Below are 23,446 nucleotides of genomic sequence, written 5' to 3' on the forward strand. Positions count from 1 at the left end.
TTCCATAGCTCAACCATTTCAAGACCAATTTTCGTGAAATAAACTGTGAATTCCTCTAAGAATTTCATGTTCTGTCCTATTTCATAAGAGGTTTCTCATCTCACCAACACACACATACACACACACACACACACACACACACACACACACACACACACACAATACAAACATTGGTAACTTGCAGCCCCATCTAAACCCAAAACTGTATACCATCCCTTTAAAGAAATTTAGTTGGACCCCAAATCGTAATCATCCTCCCAGATGTTAGGATTTCTCTAAGGCACTTGTCCTGCCTGTGGGAGAACAGATGACATGGTCCACTGCCACATGATCATGTACTGTAAAATCAGAAACATCTGGGGCATTGAATTGCCTCTGGCATTCAGTGCATTGCGTGGAAAAAAAAAACTTTTCGTGTGCATTTTACTTTTTGTTAATCGTGGCACCTCATGAAACTCATGAAAGTTTCATGAACACTACACGTATACCCAATCAGTGTTAGTGGTATTTGACGAGACGGATGTAAACTGTTTTTTTTTCACTTTGCACTCCTTGTCCAGATTCTGGAGATGCGTCTTGATGAGCCGCACAGCGCCCTCATCATCAAGAGTCACCTTCGTGAGGAAGACCTCTTCCAGTTCTGGTCGATTCCGGAGCTCCAGCTCAAACATGAGATCCTTGTCACCACAGATGTAACAGGGCATGCACGATTGGTAAGATCCTGGAGAAGGCCAAGATAGAAAAAAAAACTAAAGGATTAGAAAATTAAAAAGTAATCTCTGAGGGCCTTGTTCATATTTTTCTCTACTTTTCATGTGTCTGCAAAGTGCTAACATCGTTAATTCCTTTCGTCTTTTCATATGGCTTCTCATGTGTTTTTCCCTGCTTTTCATGGATTTGCAATGTGCTGATGTCTTTCCTCCATTTGTCTTTTGTATGGTTGTATTTTTTGTTTTGCCAAGTTTTATTAGCATTGTTACTATAAACAAGTACAGTTGAACCTCTCTTATCCGGCCTCCCTTTATCCGGATCTCTCTATTATACGGACGCAATCTCGCCTTGATTTTTTTTAAAAATAATTACGGGAGGAAAGGGGGATTCCCAAACACACATGAATGACATATTACTTCCAACATGATTAACATACATTACATCAAATTTCCTCCCAAATTGCTTACCTTCAGACATTTTAACATCCCCAAACATCCCCAAATGTAACAATGAAAAGGTTGCAGTATACACATTACTACATGTGGTACTACAATGGGCTACATCAGTACATGTGTATGTATAATAATGTGCGTGTATAAAGCATTGAGTCTCCAGTATCCGGCCAAATCCCTTATCCGGATGAGCCCCGGTCCCGACTTGTCCGGATACGAGAGGTTCAACTGTACATAGCATTCAGCTTCTTGTTATGCTGCCAAGACAGTTAGAAGTTTTCTGCAGGAAGTAAAAGCACTCTACAGTCCAACCTCTGCAATCCGACCTCCCCTTATCCAGATCTCATATCCGGATACTCATAGAGAAGTCGGAATGTAATGTTTAGTTGCCTATCGTCTATCTCAGTCTGCAGTGGCGGATCTAGGAGGGGGCGCACTGGACATGCACCCCCCTTTTATCTTGTTTAGGTTTGTTTGTTTTTTTTTTAATTAGGAGAATAAAAAGAACAAATGAAAGGGGCATGTGCGCCCCCCTTTAAACTTTTACCCTTTTTTTTAAGATAAAGAAACTATCCTTGTCAACTGATTGTATTGCACTTACGCCTTTTTTCTTTCTTTTTTTCTGTCATTTTTGCTTGTCAACCGATTAGACCAAGAAGTGGCACTAGAAATATAAACTACTTTACTGCTTTGCACACACCCCCCCCCCCCCCCCCCTTTAAGGAATTCCTGGTCTGTCTGCTCGCCACGTATTTACAAAGTGCTGACACCTCTAACTCCTTTGTCTTTTCAAATGGTTGCATGTGGGTTTTTTTGTGGAGCCCACGGGGGGTGAGGAGAGACTAAAGCCCCCGTTCCACTATCACGATTTGGACCCCGATCTGTCCCGATCTAGCAGATCGGGAGAGAGCGGCAAAAGCGTACGGGGATCGGAAGCATCGTAGCAGCATCGTGTGGAGGTCGGGGTTGGAGCGGGCAGTTTTTCAGATCGGGAAGAAATTTTGAACCGGTTCAAAATTTCTTCCCGATCTCCCCGATCAAAATTGACATATTTTTAATCGTACGGCAAGCGGGGAGAGCATAGTGACAGCGTAAACGCAGCGGGGAGAGCGTAATGACGGCGTAAACGCAGCGGGATAAGCGTAACAAGGTCTTTCTGAGCGTAGTAACATCGGCACAAGAACGGGAAGTAATTTTAGCTGTAATTTTCGAAGAAGAAGAACAGATGAAGAAAAAGAAGAGAAGAAAGCAGCGAAGCAGCTACCCAAAAGGCGAAGAAAGAGAGACTGCACGTGATGCTGAAAGAGGAGGAAGAGGACATAGCAGAATTTTGAAGAATATGAAATCATCTACAACTGGAGGAAGACGGACTATAAAAGCAAGGACATCAAGAAAAATCCTTTGAAAAATCAGCACGTCTTTGTTTATATAATGCATTGCTGCAAAAGAACCGTGAGTTGAGGAGGCTCTTCAAGTTCAAGTTCAAGTTGATTTATTTCACTTCCAACAAACAAATAATAAAAAATACAAAGAAACGCTCATATACACAGACGTCATGAAGTCAGTACCACAATGCGATGAACAGAATAGTCTTGTAAAAGAGATACAGGCAAATTATCAACAGAGATACAAATAACAGTTACGTCACTGTGGTAAATGCATACAAAATATTGCTGGAAATGGAGGGGACTGCTAAAAAGCAGAGCTTGTAGTATTAGAATGCAGTCCCCTCATAGAGAAAAATATATAATTGCAAAAAACAACAACAAATTTTCCTAAGCGGTAGCAAAAAAAAAAATGACAGACAGAGTAATACACACATACATGCACACATACGGACACACATTAACAAACACATGGCGGCTCTCTTGTAAGGAAAAAAATGATGAGAGGATAGAAATATATAGTAGTGAAGAAGGTAGTAAGTCCGAGGTGGACAATTAAGGGGGGGAGGAGGGGAGAGGAGAGGAAAATGGTGGGTCATAACCAGGGCACTGGAGGCACAGAAGCACGGGCTCGCTGATGAAGAAAGAGTAGTGAGAATAACGAAGCAACAACAACTTTGAAAATCAAAAGTAAAAAAAGAAGAATGAATCTTCGAGGTCCACAGCATATTTCTTCTGTTCTGCATTGATGCTAATAAGTTGACTGACTGCTGACCCACAGTCGAATCGGGGTACATCGGGGCACATCGGGCACTTTTCAGCTCTCTGAACGGGGTAACAGCGTGATAAGATCGTATAGATCGTTCAGAGCGTAGATACAGCGTGCATTGATCGGATAACATCGGCAACATCGCACTAACAGCGTAGCTACATCGTTCTAAAGCGTACCGGCAGCGGCAGAGATCGCAATGTCTAATTCCCGATCATCGTAGTAAGAGCGTAGCAAGCACTTGGTAGTCGTAACTGCAGCGTACTTAGAGCGTTCTAACATCGTACTGTGTCCAGATCGGCTCAGGTTTTACCCGATCCTTCCCGACCTGAGAAAATTGTCAGATCGTAGCGAGAACGGCATAGTGGAACGGGGGCTTAAGGGATCGCCTGTGGCGTCTGTCCGTCCGTCGTCCGTTCGTCATCCATTTGTCCGTTGTCCGTCCGTCTGTCCATCGTCTGTCTGTAACGCTATAAAAACTTAAATAACTCTGTACTCTGGGCTTCAATTTGAATCAAACTTGGAGGGAAGAGTGGTCATACAAATTTTTACCTTTTACCAAGTATGAAGGTCACCTCAAGGTTAAAGGTCACAGGCAGGGGTCAATGAACTTTTAGGGCCCAATGTTAAGTTTTTAAGGCGCGTTTTGATTAAGGGTCATAACTTTTGATCCGTAAGTCTATTTGTGACCAAATTTGGATGGTAGATAAACCTTGGGGGTTTCATGGTCACCACAAGGTCAAAGGTCACAGCAGGGGTCAATGAACTTTTAGGGCCCAATGTACTATGCATTTAATTATGACTCCTACAATTTAACTTTTGATCCATAGGTCCATTTGTGAACAAAATAAAAAATAAGGTGTTGTACGTTTGTGGGTGAGACACATCACGACACTTGCCTTGTTTTTCCTCAGCTTTTCATGGATTTGCAATATACTGATGTATTTCTCCCTCTGTCTGTTCATATTGGCTGCATTGCAGCACGTTGGATGACACTGTTTCCGTGAACAAGTAGCATTTGGCTTCTTGCAATGCTGCCAAGACAGTGAAGAGTTTTCTGCAGGAAGTGAAAGGCTCTCTAATTCTCGCTATCGCCAATGACGTAAAAAGTACCCGGATGTTGATTTAAGCGTCATTTACGGTGCATTATGGGATAGTCCGGTAGCAAAGTCACTTCCGTTCGTACGCGCGTGATACGTGACTAATGCGATTTACACACACAACCGACTGTATTCTACGTGTACTTCCGGTTTTCTCGACTTGAATTACAGCTTTAATATGATTTGAAATTTCTCCATTCTTAAGAAATTGCTGTTACTACAACTATTGGTTGTTGCTGCGAAGCTGCCATGTGTTGTTCGCACGACAATAAATGAAAAAAATCTGCAGAAATAGGACCCTTACTGGCATGCGAGACGTGACGTGGCAGCGTGGGTGAAGTTTGCGGGTGACTCCACAGCGCTGTACGTGCACGCGCGACTTACTAGTAGTGGTAGTAGCATTAGGTAGTAGGCCTAGTACAGTGCCTACGTACATTGTACGTACTTACTTGGAAGAAATTGCTTTGGAGACAGGATAAGTTCGAGATCACTGTTCGTTCCCGATTGTGTTCGTGACATTTCGACAGAGAACAAACAAAGAAAAAAGATGGGCATTCCGTGACGATATACTGTATATCCAGGTGGGTGAATATTTTCCAGCATATTTTCAGCGTATGCAGAGATGACTGATCTGTGATGTACGCCGTACCGGTATGTGTTAGCTTATGCGCTGCGTGCAGTGATTGGTGCATGCATGCTAGCTATAGCAAGAAAGGCCGGCCGCGCCGGCGGCGGGGACTACAGTGTACGAGTATGACAGGCCTGGCCACTCGCTGGCTCGGGCAGTACAGCGGCCTACTGTACTAGTACTAGTATCCGTGGTCGGCGCTGCGCTATAGGTAAGGTACACGTACACGCACGCTAGCGTTGTGCAAATTATGCCCCGCGCCGGAAGTGCCCTTGCTACCAAGTGAACTAAATCTTGACGAGAAAGCCACATCCGGGTACTTTTTACGTCATTGGCGATAGCGAGAATTGCCAGTCATCTGTCTGTCTGTCTGTCAGAGATGCTAAGTTCAAAAAAATTTTATGAGTGAGATTTTCATGACTCGGCATCTCGGCGCGCGAATCTGCGCGCTAGCGAGGGTGGGAGGGGTTTTTTGCCCCTCCCACGGTAGGGAGCCTTTTCAATTTTTAGCTCTTAAAGTGCGACCAGGTGCATACTTAAGTGACCATTCTTACTTATTTTGAAAGACGAAAGGGAAATATATAATGTACCTTCAATTGCAACTATCACTTTAATCCTTTGGGCTACATTGTATGCTCATTATTATAGGCCCAAGTTGCAGACTTTTCCCAATGCGTGAGAAAAGTGGATGCCATGCGTGAGATGGCCCGTAAATGCTTGAGTCTCACTCAGAATGCATGAGACTTGGTAACTGTGGTCTGTCTGTCTGTCTGTCTGCCTTATGTCTATATGATGGATGCACTCTACGTGTATCTATTTACAGATACCATGTATATGTGTGTGTGTGTGTATTTAGGAGCAAAGTGTTCTCAAATACTTCTCACCAAACGCTACTCTAAAACGAGAAATGTTCTTGTGCATTTTAATTTTGTGAATTATGCAAGATCCAAGATTTGCAAAATTAAAATACATCATAAAGTTCTTGTCTACATTACATGGAAATGAATATTAGAAGCAACTCACAAAAATGTCATGACGCAAAAAAGGCCATCGTGTTTTGCAGTATGCAAAAGGACATTGAACAAATCTTTTCTGAAGTTTCAGACATACAAATTAAGGTACTAGTTTAGTTGAAATGAAACACACAAGTTGTGTAGCCTCTGTTGCTTTTCTTTACAGGATGATAAATTTTATACTGGTCATTATGATGGGTCTGTTGTGGTGCACGACCTGGCACCGATGGCCTATGACGTGCACGCTGGACTCCGCCACACGGGGCTGTCTGCGGGTAGCGTGACGGAGGAATCTGGGCGGAGAACCCTGGAACACAATGGGCCCATCGTTGGCATGGCAGCGTGTGCATCCCGCAGCATCTTCATCTCATGCAGGTGCGTCCAGGGCATGCTTGTACTGCTGATGCTTTATATGGGTGATTGAGGCACACATGTCTCCTTGCAGCACAGACACACATTTTATGACTCTGGCACAAAGTATCACTGGATGCATGGGCGCGAATTCCCGATGGTGGTACAAAAACCATGGAATGCCAAGTGTTAAACGGAATATTTGTGACCCGCTGCAACAAAAGGATCCTAAAGTCGCTGACGGCTGAGCCGAGAAAATCGAGTTTGAAGTCGCATCATCAAAATTGGTCAAAACAACCGGATTTCTATTTTTGGCATGATTTTGTTGTCTAATGTTTTGTCTATCATCTGCCGAAATTTCGAAGCTAAATGATCAAAAGAAAGGCAAAAAATCAGAGTTTTTCTGGGCCATGATTTTCTGACTTTCAGCGTAAGAGAAACGTGTCCGAAGATTTGGATTTAGCGTCGCAGCTAAACTCCGCCCTTAGCAACTAGGGAGTGATCTTATTGGTCAGTGCGTGGCATCCTGATTACTGATTGGTCATGCGTAGACCGCTGGCGCTAAGCTTGAATGAACATCGTGGAGGTCGCTAGGAACATGCCTTCTATAGTCAAGCGATGAAAACTGATAGCGTCGGAAGGAAAACTTTGAAGGCGTTTTTCTCGAAACTCTGATCGCCTCAACCACTTGACATGCGCTAAGAAAATCATCGATATCCCCGCAACCGAGTATTTTTATTAGTTGTGCTATATATGGATTTAAAGTAGAAGATTAAGGGAAAAATGTCATGCCATTTTCAGAAAATTGTCCTCCCCCGACTTTCAGATCCTTTTGTTGTAGCGGGTCACATTTCGTTACGAAATTGGTCATTTCGTCAACAAAATGACCGTTTCAGTAACGAAATTATCATTTCGTGGACGAAATGTTCAAGCTACGCTTATGCTGTAGCCCCTCTGTATTATTCATTGTAGTATGTTTTGTTGTACTTTTGCTGTACATTGTACACAGGCAATGAACAAGAAAATACTTATATATATTATCATATTTATGTTTGTACATGAATGTGTATATGTACAATGATGATACAGAAACCAATAAATCAAATCAAATCAAGTCAAATTTAGTTACAAAATGTTGTCATTTCGTTACAAAGTAATCATTTCATTGACGAAATGACTGATTTCGTAACGAAATATTCCATGCGACACTTGGTGCTCCATGGTTTTTGTTCATGGTTTTTAACCATGGTTTCATTTGTACCACCTTCGTGAATTCAGGCCATTATGTTTTTTTTGGGGGGTTGTCCGTCTGTCTGTCTTTCCGTTAGTCTAATCATTTGTCTGCAATCAATTTTGTGAATGGTATGACCTAAGAACCATGTGAATAATCCAAAGAAGACTCTGTAATTGTACAAGTGTATGTATGAGTTGACAAAGTTGTGCCTATCAACTTGGGGGCACACATGCTCGAGGTCATAGGTCAAGGTCAAAGGTGAAAAATTCACTGTTTTCCCCTAAATGCCTGTAATGCCTGAATACATTTTCATGAATCTTGGTGTGGTACATGCATTGCCAGAGTAGGACTCTCTGAGGAAAGTTTTCAGCCATAAGAGCAGAGGTCAAAGGTCACATGAAAGTGCTTAAATTTTTTTTTGCCATATCTCAAAGAAATGGATCGAAGTACCTTCATTATTGACTTAGTACAGATACATGTATATACTTGTTATGTCTGACATTGATTTTCTTAGGAATTTTGGAACATGAGGTCAAATGTCAAGTTAGAAAGCTGAAATTGCTGAAATTGCACTGATTTCTCCATACCCCCTGAAATGTATAGTGAATATAGGCCTACTGAATGTATACACCTACTGTATAATTAGACATCACTTTTGGTATTTACCTGCATTTTTTTTTTCAATACTGCACAGTAATACATGTAAAGAAAGTTTGGCCACAGGGGTCAAGTGGCAAGTGAAAATGTCAAGTTTTACTAGTTTTGCGTGTGGCTCAGATTTGTCATGAGAATGGGTGTATTAATTACCAGAAAGTTGTTATTTACCAATCACATGAAATCATCATCGCATGTCTCCAATACAAGTACCCGGTAAGCCTATTTGTGCTGTAGGCCCGTTGATAGAATAGTGGGATATGGCAGTAGCATATAATATACCAGTCACCATGGCGAAATTTCTATTTTTTATTGCATTTTTTCTTTAATTTGTTTGATATAAGCATCACACACACTCACACACACACACAAGCGCACAGTAGAGCACAAACAAGATCTTAGATGACTTAGTTTTAAACATGTCTACACAGCAATTAGATGTGTAAGGCTTCAGTTCTAATCCCAGTGATTCTTTCCGAGTAATATTGTGTCAGAAATCAAGTATTCCTTCCCCTCCCCCGCCCCCAGCAAACAGGATGTAAAAGTTAAGCCCATTGTATGAGTCATGACTCTCATAAATTACAATGTTTACCACGTCACTCCTGACAGAGAGCTTACATCAAACTCAGCTAAACGGTTCATGGCATACGCGCACACACACAACATGACAGAAATTAATGATACCAACCTTTTTTGAGTTCATCTCACTGACTTGCAAAAGTCGACAAGCATTTATATGCCTCTGCCACAAAGATTTGCTGGAGGTGGAAGGTTTTTGGGTTGTCCTTCTGTCCATTCATCCATCCTTCTGTTCATCCGTAATCAATTTTGTCTACAACATAACTCAAAAACTGTTACAAAAAGCATCCAGATGAAACTTGGCAATATGAATGTATGAGTGGATGAAGCTGTACCTTTTCACTTTCAGTTGCACATTTTTCTGGTTAAAGGTCAATGGTCAAGGTCAAATTCTTACAATTTCACCTTTCACCCATATCTGTGCAATGCCTCACTTTTTTATTTGGTACAGTTGTATCTAAAAGATTTCAAGCTGTCTTTCATACACTGCATGTGTGCACTGGTGGTGCATGGAAACTGTGCTCTGGCCCAATTACTTGAATGCGCAGCTACTTGAAGGCTTGCATTGGTAATGTACTTACAGCTGTACACATGTATGTAATGGATAGAAAAGAAAGAGAAAATGAACCAAAGAGATTTTAGCTGTACTACAATAGAGTAGGCAGGCCTGCATTGTCAACGTTGATATTCATGGATGGAGGACGTGTTGACTCTATGGGTATCACCTTTTATTTTCTCCATTTTTCGGTGAAAATTTACCAAGTGATGGAATTGCGTATTGCTGTATCTGTGTATCTTGCAGCCATCATTGCAAGGTGTCAGATTTACATGTATTTCTGATGAGTGTGAAGTCACCCGCCTCCTTCCATTTTCCTTCTTTTAATCAATCAATCTACCTGTCTGTCTATGATATCTATGTATCTCTCTATCTATCTGTCTGTCAGTCCAACTATCTGTCTGTCTATCTGTCTATCTATCTATCTATCTATCTATCAATCTATCTCTATCTTTCTATCAATATACGTCTGTTTGTCTATCTAATCCATCTATCGATCTGTCTCTTTCTATCTCAATCTGTTTGTTTATATATCTATATATCTCTGTTGTTCTGTCTGTCTATCTATCTACAATGTATCTCTCTGTCTGTTATCTCTCTCTATATCTGCCTTTCTATCTACAGATATATTTATATATCAATCTATCTATCCATCTACATGTATTTATCTACCTGTCTATCTGTCTATTTTATGTCTCTATCTGTCTATCTATCTATCTATCTATCCATCTATCTATGGCTATCTATCTATCTATCTATCTATCTATCTATGTGTGTCTGTCTGTGTATCTATTTATCTATCTATTTATCTATCTATTTATCTATCTATCTATCTATCTATCTATCTATATATTCTATTTATCTATCTATCTATCTATCTATCTATCTATCTATCTATCTATCTATCTATCTATCTATCTATCTATCTATCTATGTGTGTCTGTCTGTGTATCTATTTATCTATCTATTTATCTATCTATCTATCTATCTATCAATCTATCTCTATCTTTCTATCAATATACGTCTGTTTGTCTATCTAATCCATCTATCGATCTGTCTCTTTCTATCTCAATCTGTTTGTTTATATATCTATATATCTCTGTTGTTCTGTCTGTCTATCTATCTACAATGTATCTCTCTGTCTGTTATCTCTCTCTATATCTGCCTTTCTATCTACAGATATATTTATATATCAATCTATCTATCCATCTACATGTATTTATCTACCTGTCTATCTGTCTATTTTATGTCTCTATCTGTCTATCTATCTATCTATCTATCTATCTATCTATCTATCTATCTATCTATCTATCTATATATTCTATCTATCTATCTATCTATCCATATCTATCTATCTATCTATCTATCTATCTATCTATCTATCTATCTATCTATCTATGTGTGTCTGTCTGTGTATCTATTTATCTATCTATTTATCTATCTATTTATCTATCTATTTATCTATCTATCTATCTATTTATCTATTCTCTTGAATGCCTTCTATTTACCCCAATGTTGGAGTAGCTCCGATGCGGTCATCAAGGTGTGGGATGCTAGCAAAACTCTGATGACAGAGATATCCCTCAGCCAGCGGCTGTCCACGGCAACGTTCCTCAACACCCGGGGTGACCTTTTGATTGGCTACCTCAATCACCTTTTTGCCATAGATCATACCAAAGGTAGGAAACAGCATCTTTAGAACAAAGACCCTTTTTGCCCAAAATGAGATTGGTACATTTCACAGCTGTAATGACCTTGATTTTTCCACTTCTACTGCTACCACACTATGACTACTAACTATACTACTACTACTACTACTACTACTACTACTACTACTACTACTACTACCACACTACCACACTATGACTACTAACTACCTCACTACTGCTACTATTACTGCTGCTGTTGCTACTACTACTACTACTTCTACTACTATTACTACTACGGAACTACTACTACTACTACTACTGCTATTACCACTACTACTACTACTCCTACTGCAACTACTATTACGACTTTTACTAGTTCATGTACTACTTCTTTTGCTGCGAATACTACTTTTACTTGTAGTACTACAGCTGTTACTACTACAACTTCTGGTACTATTACTGCAGCTACTACCACAACTACTACAATACTGCGATCTACAATATCACTACTAGGTCTTTTTGCATATTAAAATTTATGACAATTATGATTTCCATGTGGGTGTACTAGGACCAATTAAGACTATATTGCAAGGTAATTTGACATATATGCCAGGATGCTCCATAATTCTTCTCGGCCACTCCCCCCCCCCCCCCCAAAAAAAAAAACAAAAACCCTCCAAAGCAAATCATGCACTTGACTCTTCCAGGTATATTAGAAGAGTTCCATTTCAAGAGGTGCTAAATCCACTTCATTGAGGAGAAGAACCTGCAATTTTATTTCTTGTGCTTTAAGTGTTTTCATGCAGAGGTTTTTATGTTCCATAATACATAATACCCCATAACAGAGTGAAGAAAATGTGCCTTGGAAAAACCTATGTGTGTACATGGATTTTTAGCTCACCTGAGCCAAAGGCTCAAGTGAGCTATTGCGATCGCCCTTCGTCCGGCGTCCGTCGTGCGTCGTCCGTCGTCCGTCGTCCGTCGTGCGTCGTGCGTAAACTTTTTACATTTTCATCTTCTTCTTGAAAACCCCAAGACCGATTTTCATCAAACTTGGCAGGTAGCATCCCTAGGGGGTTAGGAACTCAATTTGTTAAAATGGGCACCATGCCCCACCCAGGGCCCCCCAGGGGGGCCCAAACCCCCCAAAATTAAGGAATCTGTAAAAATCTTCTTCTCTAGAACCAGAAGTGATAGAGCTAAGTTAATACTATGAGTTAGTACATTGATGACTGTAGTTTCAAGTTTGTTCATGGCAGAATCAGGGGTGCCCCCCTTGGGACCCAGGGGAGGGGGGTGGGGAAGGGTTCTAATGGGGCCTAAATTGTACATTTTCATCGTCTTCTTGAGAACCCCATGACCCATTTTCACCAAACTTGGTAGGTAGCATCCCTAGGGGGTTAGGAAATCAATTTGTGAAAATGGGCACCGTGCCCCACCCAGGGGGCCCCCAGGGGGCCCAAACCCCCCAAAATTAAGGAATATCTGCAAAAATCTTCTTCTCTAGAACCAGAAGTGATAGAGCTAAGTTAATACTATGAGTTAGTACATTGATGACTGTAGTTTCAAGTTTGTTCATGGCAGAATCAGGGGTGCCCCCCTTGGGACCCAGGGGAGGGGGTCAGGAGGGGTCCTAATGGGGCCTAAATTGTACATTTTTATCTTCTTCTTGAGAACACCATTACCTATTTTCACCAAACTTGGCAGGTAGCATCCCTAGGGGGTTAGGATCTCAATTTGTTAAAATGGGCACCATGCCCCACCCAGGGGGCCCCCAGGGGTCCCAAATCCCCCAAATGAAGGAATCTTTATAAATCTTCTCTAGAATCAGAAGTTATATATAGAGCTGAGATAATACTATGAGTGAGTACATTAATGACTGTAGTTTCAAGTTTGTTCATAGGAAATCCAGGGCCCCAATCCCCCCAAATTAAGGAATCTTAATTGGGCCCTTATTGTACATTTTCATCTTCTACTTGAGAATGCCTGGTCAAATTTTGGTAGAGCTGTGAATAATTTAGATTAGTGACTGCGTGAAAGGTGAACTTGCGATACTCAGGTGAGCGCTAGACCCGCGGGTCTCTTGTTAAAGAAGTAATATCCTTTTGAATTTTGTACATTCAGCACCTTTTGGAACAGACATTTAAGGCATTTTGATGTTCACCTCATAAATATTTTCTGTATGACTATTTCCTGATACCCTATGTATTTTTTTCTGGGATAATATGTTGCCTTAAAACATTCTCCCAGGCTTCCTCCATCTCTCAATTTAAACGAAATCTTTCAGATCCAGTATTCAAGTAATGTGTGGGTCATCTGGAAAACTGTGCAGGCAGGAAAGCTATCCAATCTGGCCTTACTCTGGGATCAAAGTGCTGTCAAGCATGGGCATTTGTTTCTAATTGGATCTGCTTGACTTAGCATCTTTTGGAACAAAAGTTGTTGTTGTTTTTTTCTCCATTTGCTCTCAAGCATTTCACTCCTCTGAAGTGGTTACTGTATGGGGCTACTAAAGAAATGAATACATTTTTTTATTTGTCAAAGAGTCGACTTCGATGAAGAATTGTTTTTGTACCTTTTGGAAGGAAGTCTCCATTTTATGAGCGAGGCATTCCTTAAAATTCTCATGGTTTCCATCTCTTTTTCTCCTTATTCGTCATTGCAGTCTTGCCATTGTCAAATAGAGACACTACTTCTTCTGACATCTTTGAAATAGGTAAGTCTTTTTTTTTTAAATCTTCTCCAGCTCTATTATACATTAAGTTTTATCTCAAGGTACAGTGGCGGTTATACAGTTATGCAACAGGAGATGGCTTTTGGTTGATTCTCTCTTCTGAGCTTTTTGGCATAATGAAACGAGACTGGATTAGACATTTATCAGCACAGATGTAGTACATCTTATTTGGATTTCTGCGAGAAAGGAATGATAAGAAAGAATGTTGTACACAGTGATATAATCTTGCTTTTCCTTCATCATCAAAAGAATGGATGATTTTCTGTGGCAAATAGTCATCGAATGATAATGGTATGTTAGTTCTGTGGGACCGTTTCATGAAACTTTTTATCAGTGATTTACACTGACAACTGTTAAAGGTACTGAAATCCTTGCGTCTGATTGGCCGATAGCAAATTTGTCGATGAAAACCTCCGACGAACTCATTTTGATGAAAGGCCGTCCTGACGTATTGCTCATGATAAGATATGAGATAAAAGACGGGGCAAAATACACTATGGAGATTGCTGTTGATGGCATGCAATGTGCCCATTAGGACGACTTATTTGATTCTCCCCCACCCACCTACCCTCCCACATCCAACTTGCGTTTTTCCTGTTTTGTCTTTTGTCTATGTGTTTGTTTGTTTAGTTTAGTTTTGTTTTAATTTTGATCCAAACTGCGTTGGAGAAATTGTGGGATTGGTGTTGTAGCTGTGTGGTTTCATGATTGCTTGTTATAATTGCACTACTGTAGTGATTCAAAAACGTCATTTGCCTGATTATACAATGTATGTTGCTCACAAGCAGTAGTACACATCCAGTACTATGCGCACCCAGGTACATTACACAATTACAGTAGGACCTCGATTATTTGGCACTCGATTATCTAGATTCTCTGTTATCCGGACATTGACTAGCTGACATTTCTATAATGTTTTCAGATATTTTCAGTGCCAAATCTCACTCAAATCAAACACACGTTCAACCAGTAAAGTGCAAATGCATGATTGGACTTTTTCTAATCATCCCAGCAGATCAGACCATAAGTTTTAAATCGGTTCGTGAGACAATATCAATGGCTAGTGCCACACTTGTCACTGGCACTGAGTGCACAGCAGTGGTACAGTTCCATTCAGCAGTAGTATTCCACAAGTCACAATATAGATCAGTCTCATTGTAGGTCAGTATCAGTCAAACAATACATATATTGTACAAGGGACATGAAGGGATATCTTACTTTAGGTCTATATTTGATTTCATTTCCATATCATTTGAAGTATCAAACATGACAGTACGGTGCAGATAATGATAATATCAGCAAACTGTTTATAACATTGTGTATGCCCATAGCATGGTATGCTAGAAAGTGCTGTAATTGAGCATAACTCTTGTATCCAACCAGAACAAATATACAGAGAGACCCGCCAATCCTGACGTGGCTGGATAATTGAGGTCCTATTGTATAATTCCTGCCCTCTGTTGTCGAAGGATTGGGCAGGGAGTGGGATGGATGGGAAGTTTCTTCTTGCCGGAAACAGTCTTTCTAGCGTTTACTAGTTCAATGCCATTTTTCTCTCGATGATGACACGCGAGAAATTGAAGACAAGGGGATTGACATCACGCAATGCGGTTATTAGGACCTGATGATTGATTCCCCACCTACTCCTCCTCCCCTCCCCCTCCCAATTTCTGTTTTTGCCATTCATCTCTTTGTTCTCGCTGTTTGTTTGTGTTGTTCCTTCTGACGTTAACCGTGGGATGTTTGTGTGTATATGGCAGGATTATCATGATCACTTTCTGCTGTAAATTCTAATTGCTATTTGTCATATTTGCAGTGCTCAAGAGATGCACACACTCATTACTGTAGCTCTATTACCACAATTCTCATGATTACATTATTTAAAAAACATAGAATTGGATTTTAGTATCTGTATGTTCAGCACAAACTATTGATCATTTCGATGTGCAAAACTTCATAATTCAAAGAGCAAAAAAAAAAGAAGTATATTTGCGGAATGCTAGGCATTTGCTACCGTCATTGCTGTACCAGCTGGTTAGTTCACCTTCAAGAGAGTTTTTCTGACATGTTATGAAGAGTATGAGTTCTTGGATGCTTTGAGTATCTCTTATAATATAGATGATGTTGATTATCATCTGGAATGAAAGAGAACAGTCTAACCTTGGGGTTTAAAATGTTCTTATGTGGAACTGTAATATAGTCTCTAAACTTTACCTCAGGACCCGTAAACTCCACTTTGAAGATGAAACCCCTCAGATGGAACATTTTAAACATTCCCCTTCCCTGCCAATCATTATCTGTATAATGTATATGTAGAAGGGCTCAGGTGCTGGACTAATAAAGCAAGACTACCAGGGATATTGTAGATCATAAAAACACTAATTTCTCCTGGAAAGCAGTTAGATTGAAGTTCGGAAACAGTTATGACTTGTAACATTGCGTCCAACTGTGTGACAACTGATGTTATCTTCACATTCTCTCTCTCTTTTCATCAGGCAACAAAATAGTTAAGGAAGATTGTAAAGTTGCAGCATACATTTAAATCAACTCTTATTATGAAAGGATGTGGATTTAAGAAACGACACTAATCATGGAAATTCTTTGCATTTGCTTTTGTGTGTGCCTGATTTGTCTAGAGTCCGACATTTACGAGGACCCTGCCGTGAAGTATGAAGGGGCAGCAGCCAATCCAGACCCTCTCGACTTGGAGAATTATCTGGTAAAGTTATCATTCATTATCACTTTGAGCCTTGTCAGTTTTCAACTCCGTGTCCTGTGGTCACGGCTCTCAAACGCATAAAGAAAGCAACAGACAAGACAGTTGTCATTTTGCTGTCATCTTGCAAAACTTTGTGCAGTCTAGTCTGATGAACAGCAGGTCCCCACATGCAAACTTTACAGAGTAAACCAGTCTGCTAATGCAGTTGTTGTTTCTCATGTTCAGTGAACATCACGAGCAATCAACTATTAAACAACATGTCTTTTTTTTTTTTTAATCCTCCAGAACTTTTTTGCATGATTGCGTACTCATCAGCACTACTTGAGGGGGAACTCTAATGATGTGTTTGCTTTCAACCTTGTTGTATGTGAGAGGCTGTATACAGCAGTATTTAGCCTGGCCCTGGCAGTTTTGTGCGGCAATAAGGCTTCATCTGGCTATGTAAGATTTCTCTGCGACGAGCAATTTGGTGACTTAATGTAAATGACATTGATTGGAAAGCGCGCCGTGCAATTAAGCGAGAAGCCCTCATGCCTTTATAGAGAGTCAAGTGTTTTACTGGCACTAAGAATCATTGTTGTAGAAAGAGGAATAAAGAATTGCAAAAACAAAACTAAACTAGAGAAGCACTCTGAGAGCGCAGACCTCCGCCAAGTATGCAGCTCATTTCCACTGTCCCACTGATCTTGTTATGTTCTTCCTTAGAGATATAGTGATTTCACCCATACGTACTAGTATGCTGAGAGTCGCCTGATTTCCCAAAATGGAAGCCTTCAGTTTGTTACATCATAAACCCTCAGCTGCGCGGCGCGCCTCGCCCCAGCAGAAACTAGAGTAGGCCTTTTAGTGCGCGCATGCAAACCTCCAGTACGCGCAGCCTGAACTCCCAAGTTCATTGACCCTACCTGCCAAAATATCAAAATCCTTCATAAATTCCCCCAAAATTCTCGGATCACTGCCAAAAGTTAACCGTTTGTTACTTGTGTTATTCTCAACCTTTCCTGCAAGTTTCATCCCAATCCGTTAACTACTTTTTGAGTTATTTTGCACACGGACAAACTAACTACAATGTAACTAACAAACAAACCAACGGTAACAAAAACATAACCTCCCCCCTGGCAGAGGTAATTATGAACAGTTCCACTTGCGTGCAGCATTTTGATAATTCAGGACTGGCATTTTGAAAACTGACAAGTGGCAAAAATGAAAAAGAGAGTGGGAGGAGAAACTCATAACTCATGAACTTCAGGAAAGGAGAGAAAGGACCACTAATATTGTCTTGGCACATATTACAAAGCAGTAAAAAAGACATCCCCAAACCAAAACAATAAATGAGCAAAACATGAAGTAAAATCATCAATACATGTTGAGCACGACATGCAAGTGGGTCCCTGATGAAATGTGGAGCATCTACTCCTGTACACACATGCAGCTGGTAGGTTAGATAGAAACTTTGCTCCACAATCAGAGCTGAATTTAATAAGAGAAACAGGAAAACAAAAAAAAAGGACCAAGCAAGCAATAGAGTTTAAGTTTTATGGCTTTCTGATAAAATGAGGATCAAATTTGGGGACTTTTAAAATTCCTGGGTTTTTATGCCTCCGCCAACGAAGTGGCCGCAGGCATTATGTTTTAGGGTCATCCGTCCGTCCGTACTTCTGTACGTACAACATGTACGTCCGTACGTCCGTCTGTCCCGTTTTGTTTTTGTCGATATCTCAAGAACCGTGTGGTGGTTTTGCATCAAAGTTGGTATGAGGGTATATCCTGGGGGGATGATACTTTGTTTGGATTTTAAGGTCAAAGGTCACAGGTTATTTTGTGAAAAAAAGGTTGAAATTTCATGTTTTTCTCCATATCTCGCAAATGGTTCAAGGTATCTTCATGGAACTTAGTATATATGCATATACCGATGGACAGTGATTATCTAGGGAAGTTGGGGGTCATGGGTCAAAGGCCATGGGTCAAAGGTCAAGGTCAACTCCTCAAAATATCACTACTTTCCGTATATTTATGCAATGCCTGAAGGATTTTTTTTCTTGATGTACAGGCTGTATGCATGTATAACCCAATATATATTCTGTGGGAAATTTCTTGCCAAAAGGTCAAAGGTCAAAAGGTCAAAGGTCACGTGAAAGTGCTATATTGCACTTCTTCCTCCATATCTCAAAAGTAATTACATATTTACATGTATGCATGTTCTACCTAACAGTGATTCTCTTTGGAACTGTGAGGTCAAAGGTCAAAGGCCAGGTTTAGATAATACTATTTTACCATTTGATACTGAAATTATACTTTTTCTCAATACCTTGAAAATTACTCAATGCATAAACTTAAGGGTCAAAAGTCAAGTAAAAATCATCAGTTCCCCCAAATACCTGCACTCTGACGTTTTAATCATTCATCCAATTGAACCTAGTTCTAGGAAAGTGAACATTCAGCACATTTGTGGCAAACCTGTCATTTTAATTTTTTGCCAATTGTGTGAAACTGTCATCACACATTGTCAAGTCATTGTACAAACGTGTACTATAGACCTATTAGGAGAACCATGCATTATGGCGGAGGCATACACCAGTCGCCGTAGCGACATTTCTAGTTTTTCCTGAAACGGTGAAATCAATCACAATTATGTAACTATGCAAATTAGATGAGATTATGACATGAATTTTGCTGATTTTCCCATCAATTTGTGCACAAGGATATTATTGAAATAGCTGCCCGTCCATACGAGCATGGGTGTGCAGTACAAACCATTTCTTGTGGATTTTGTATTTGTGTGTGTGTTTGTATGAAATGTTTGGGTAAGTATGAAAGCATATCGTCGCTGGGGTCACAAGACCTTCTTGTATCTGCAATTTTGGTGAAAATGACTTTTTTTAATTAATAGTCAAATAATGCGTTAAAGTGATGTCCTGTTCAAATCTCAACTGTCTTACTCCAAAGATGAAGCCACCACGGCATGTCAAAGGAAAGGCTATCCCATTCGCCACAGTGCTTTGGCAGCCATGTTTTTTGGCTCTCCTGAACAATTGACATTTTGTAGATACGAGGTCTTGTCGCCCCAGCGAAGATATTTGTTGTGCTGTCTTTCAGTATACAGTTCAACCTTTTGTTTTACATCAGTGACGTGTCATCAGATGAGGAGAGTTTTTGTCAAATATCTATGATCAAAGCTTGTAGTTTGCTTGTTCACTGAACCTTAGCATCCTTTACCACCTTTTTCACTGATTATCACCCCAGAATTAAAATGCGATGATCTTACAGCTACCGATAGTTGCAAAGGTTAGCACAGATGACAATGAGAAGTTCTGTTTTCTTCTTGTACTGTGCATTAGAGGAATATTGGGTCAGTCAAATTTGATTTGATAGATCTCTGTTTCCCAGAACAAAGTGCAATTGTAGCTGCCAATTGTTCCGAATTCATTGGAAAGGTCCTTCCTTTCTTTTCTTTTTTTCCAGGAAGGAAGAGCATTATCAACCTTGAAGTTGTGATTGTGTTTTTATGACTGGCGATTAATAGTGACCTGGTGTGGGAGATGGATGGAAATTCCTATGTTTGGCACATTTTCCTCCCATTTGTCCTTATTTTATGACCTGCTTGGTGGGCGAGGTATGCCAAAGTACATGTAGTTTGTGCTTGGAAGAGGTCAGTGGGTCTAATTCTCACGACCAGTACATTAAAGGGACTGTACAGTACTGGTTGAGGTGGGGATTCATGTTTTGAACATTCCTAAGTTAGATAATGAGAAACCTCTTATGAAATATGAAAGAGCATATAATGTTAAGAAGGGTTCAATGTTTATTTGATAAAAATTGGTTTTCAAATGACTGAGATATCCCAGAAAGTGATAATGATAAAAGGTGGCAGGCCACGCCTTTTATTAGGATCTCTTTGTTTCACCTTGTTTTTGGATATCTCAGCCAATTCAAAACTGATTTTCATCAAATAACCTTTTGATACTCCTAGAATTGCATGCTCTTTGACATGTCATAGAGTGGGTTTCTGAATATCTCGCAAAACGTTAAAAGTTAAATCTTTACCTCAACTAGAACTGTACAGACCCTTTAACTCTTTATCTCTCAAACAACATCCAACCACAGAGACATGCATCTTCTAGTCCCAATTCTGAATGTTGGGGGTGTAAAAACTAACTTCCTGCCCTGAATGTCTTTCCCCCCATCCAACGGTAGGTTCCCTTCAACCTTGACTTGACCCAGCGCTTCCTGGCCGGAGACGGATCGGCGTCCAGCTCCAATAGGTCATCCGACGAGGTAACTATACTGACCCTGTAGATCTACTTCATCAGTAACTGTGGGATCAAAATCGTCAAAATGCCAACGACGCCATGCACATTATGGATGCCAATGATGACGATGGATTTAAACAAAAATCTGTGTGTGTACACGTATGTGTATGTGTATGTGTGTGTCTGTCTGTCTGTCATTTGATGCATTTAGTTAATTCATATCAGTTAAAATGTTATTTAAGAAAATGAAATGTTATGTATATGTTGAGTAGGTATATATTGTTTTTCCCCCAGAATTATTTAGTTTCCAACTCCCATGTGATGGGTTTCTACGATTGTATCTATTGACTTATGACCATGTGAATTTCAATGTGAGATGATTATGAATCCTACATTATTTCCACTTCTTTTTCTTTCTTTTTTTTCAATTACCTGGTGTTTGACTGTTTCTCCAATGAACTTCTGTTGTTATTGTTTATGAAAGCCAATGTGTTTGTGCTCTTACACATCAAGGTAGAGCATGAGTGTCTATTCCTGCAAAAAAGGTTGGGGAAAAATCAGTGTTGATCTTTCAAAGGACAAAATGAATGAGTTGAGTCCATTATTTAACCTGCCCATCTAGGATGAGGACGAGGAAAAAGAGAGCCAGGCTTCTTTTGCAGCCACCGAGGTCTACAGGTCTCCCGCCGCCACCCCTAGGAAGCTGTCTGCTGTGGACATGCTGGTGTCAAAAGAGGTCGTTGACCTACAAGATATATACGAGAACAAGGAATGTGAGTTCAAACACATGTGTACAGATCACACATTCGTTTGAAGCCATTTCTATGACACCAACTCAAGAAAATCATGATTTTTATTTTACATCATATTACTCTCGTATACTTCCTCTAAGAAGTGTATTTTCCCACTCCTTTATACTGCTTCAATACCAAACCTTAATCCTGATGCAACTTCAATAGGTTTTAAAGGGGAAGAGTTTGATAAACTTCATGAAATGTAAGCTTGTACATTGTATTTATTCAAGTGGCAGATTTTCTTTTTTTCTTTGAATTCTGGTGTTTGCATAGAATGTTACTTTGACTTCTAAAAATAGGAGCATATGAAACAAACTGCATGTGTCAGTTTGTAGGACAGTGTGTTCATGAATGCGTTATCGTTTGCCAACCGAACAAGTACCCGCTGATCCGTAGAACTTAATGAGACTGTTCATAAAGATTCAAAGCCATTCATCTCATCCCTTTTCCCTCTCCTCCCTGTTTTTTTCCCACTCTGTTGCACTGCTGTGTGGGGGCTCACAGTGTACTCCCTGCGAAGGCGGCAGTCTCTCAGACGCCAGATGTCCCATGCCAGCAAAGCGGAGGCGGCTGACTTTGAGTTCCCGCGGTTTGGCCACTCCCCAGGGCCATCCCCGACCCCGACACCCCCGTCCACACCCAGCGAGGCGTCCATCTCCGAGGTGAGAGGACAAAGCTGCCTTCACTCTGGTTTTTTTTTGTGTGTGAATTTCTGTGTTTTGTCTGCTGGTGTGGCCTCGTCCCATTTCCTATCCCATCCGATCCTGGCTTGTGGGTGGTGCCATTTCTTTTTGTCCAGACCTGCATTTTATATTGCCGTATTGTACAGTGGAGGTAATCTTTAATGTGTATTTTCAGCAAATGATGCCCTCCAAAGCAGTTGGAAAGATGTGTCAACTGTATTATATTTGAGAGCAAGCATCTTCAAAGGAAGACTTATAAAACTTTGTTCATCTCTGCAAAAGTTTTGTGAAACTAATAATGGTGCCTGGTAATGCAGAAAAAAATATATAAGAAAAGAGAAAATTGATAGTGCAGAAGATGTTCATCATTTTGGAAGTTTGCTGAAAAGTAAGTAATGTTAATCTGTTGTTTCACAAAGCGAGGTAAACTTGAGAATGATTTGCGATGTTTCGGCTGTGAAACTTTACTTTTTACTTCTTCTTTCTTTCTTTTTTGTATTCCCTGTAAACAATAAACTCCATCCTGAATTGACTCCATCTTGGTACATAATGCTTAATTAAAAAGCTGAGGAAGTGCTATTAAATGGAAAGGAAAAGCCAAGAGTACTGGAGCCATTCAGAACCAAGAACCAATGATTTTTTATTGTCAATAAGCTGAGATGAAAGTGATATGGGATGAGTTAAGCAAATATGATACAAATTGTAGCTTGATGTTTTTCACTCACTTCATAATGCAGTATTTTACTGGAAACTTATGTCATGGAGCAAACAAGTGACAACCATGGCTAGCCTTTGCTTCTCATGTGCTGTATATAAATATGTTGGCCCAATGTGAGCGCATGCCACATGAAAAAGGAATACATAACTGCCACCGAGTCCCACCACAATACTCGTAGGGTGTGTTTATGCTCAATTTGCGAAGGCACAATCAGCGTTTTGAAACGCTGATTCAAAACGCCGTTCACGGGAGCACTGTTTATGCTCACTTTCTTCGAGCTTGGAAAGAGCGAGCTAGCATTTACGATTGCTTCATTGACCTCAGCAGAGGCAGGTCAAATTGGGGCATGCACTTTTTCGGAAGTTCTAGCCTGAATGTGTACATTGTTCACGTTCAGTAGCATGTCTAATACCCTTTAGATTATTTTACTAATACACGCTCATGGAATGTAGACAGTGATAGAAAAT

At 40.2% G+C, this 23,446-nt stretch overlaps 1 protein-coding gene across 1 annotated transcript in view; it reads left to right on the forward strand.

Annotated features, from left to right (window-relative positions):
- The window catches only part of LOC139712887 (uncharacterized), a 112,007-nt gene that overhangs the window by 59,142 nt on the left and 29,419 nt on the right, over window positions 1-23,446 (forward strand). The window contains exons 14-21 of the mRNA XM_071624667.1: window positions 561-713; window positions 6,225-6,433; window positions 10,957-11,111; window positions 13,747-13,797; window positions 16,452-16,534; window positions 20,729-20,809; window positions 21,407-21,557; window positions 22,083-22,240. Coding sequence (XP_071480768.1) covers window positions 561-713; window positions 6,225-6,433; window positions 10,957-11,111; window positions 13,747-13,797; window positions 16,452-16,534; window positions 20,729-20,809; window positions 21,407-21,557; window positions 22,083-22,240 — 1,041 coding nt within the window. The remainder of the gene's footprint in view (window positions 1-560; window positions 714-6,224; window positions 6,434-10,956; window positions 11,112-13,746; window positions 13,798-16,451; window positions 16,535-20,728; window positions 20,810-21,406; window positions 21,558-22,082; window positions 22,241-23,446) is intronic.

Source organism: Diadema antillarum, unplaced genomic scaffold (genome assembly GCF_040938485.1).
Source record: "Diadema antillarum isolate AM-2024a unplaced genomic scaffold, OU_Dant_1.0 seq00001871_RagTag, whole genome shotgun sequence".
NCBI classification, from domain to species: Eukaryota; Metazoa; Echinodermata; class Echinoidea; order Diadematoida; family Diadematidae; genus Diadema; species Diadema antillarum.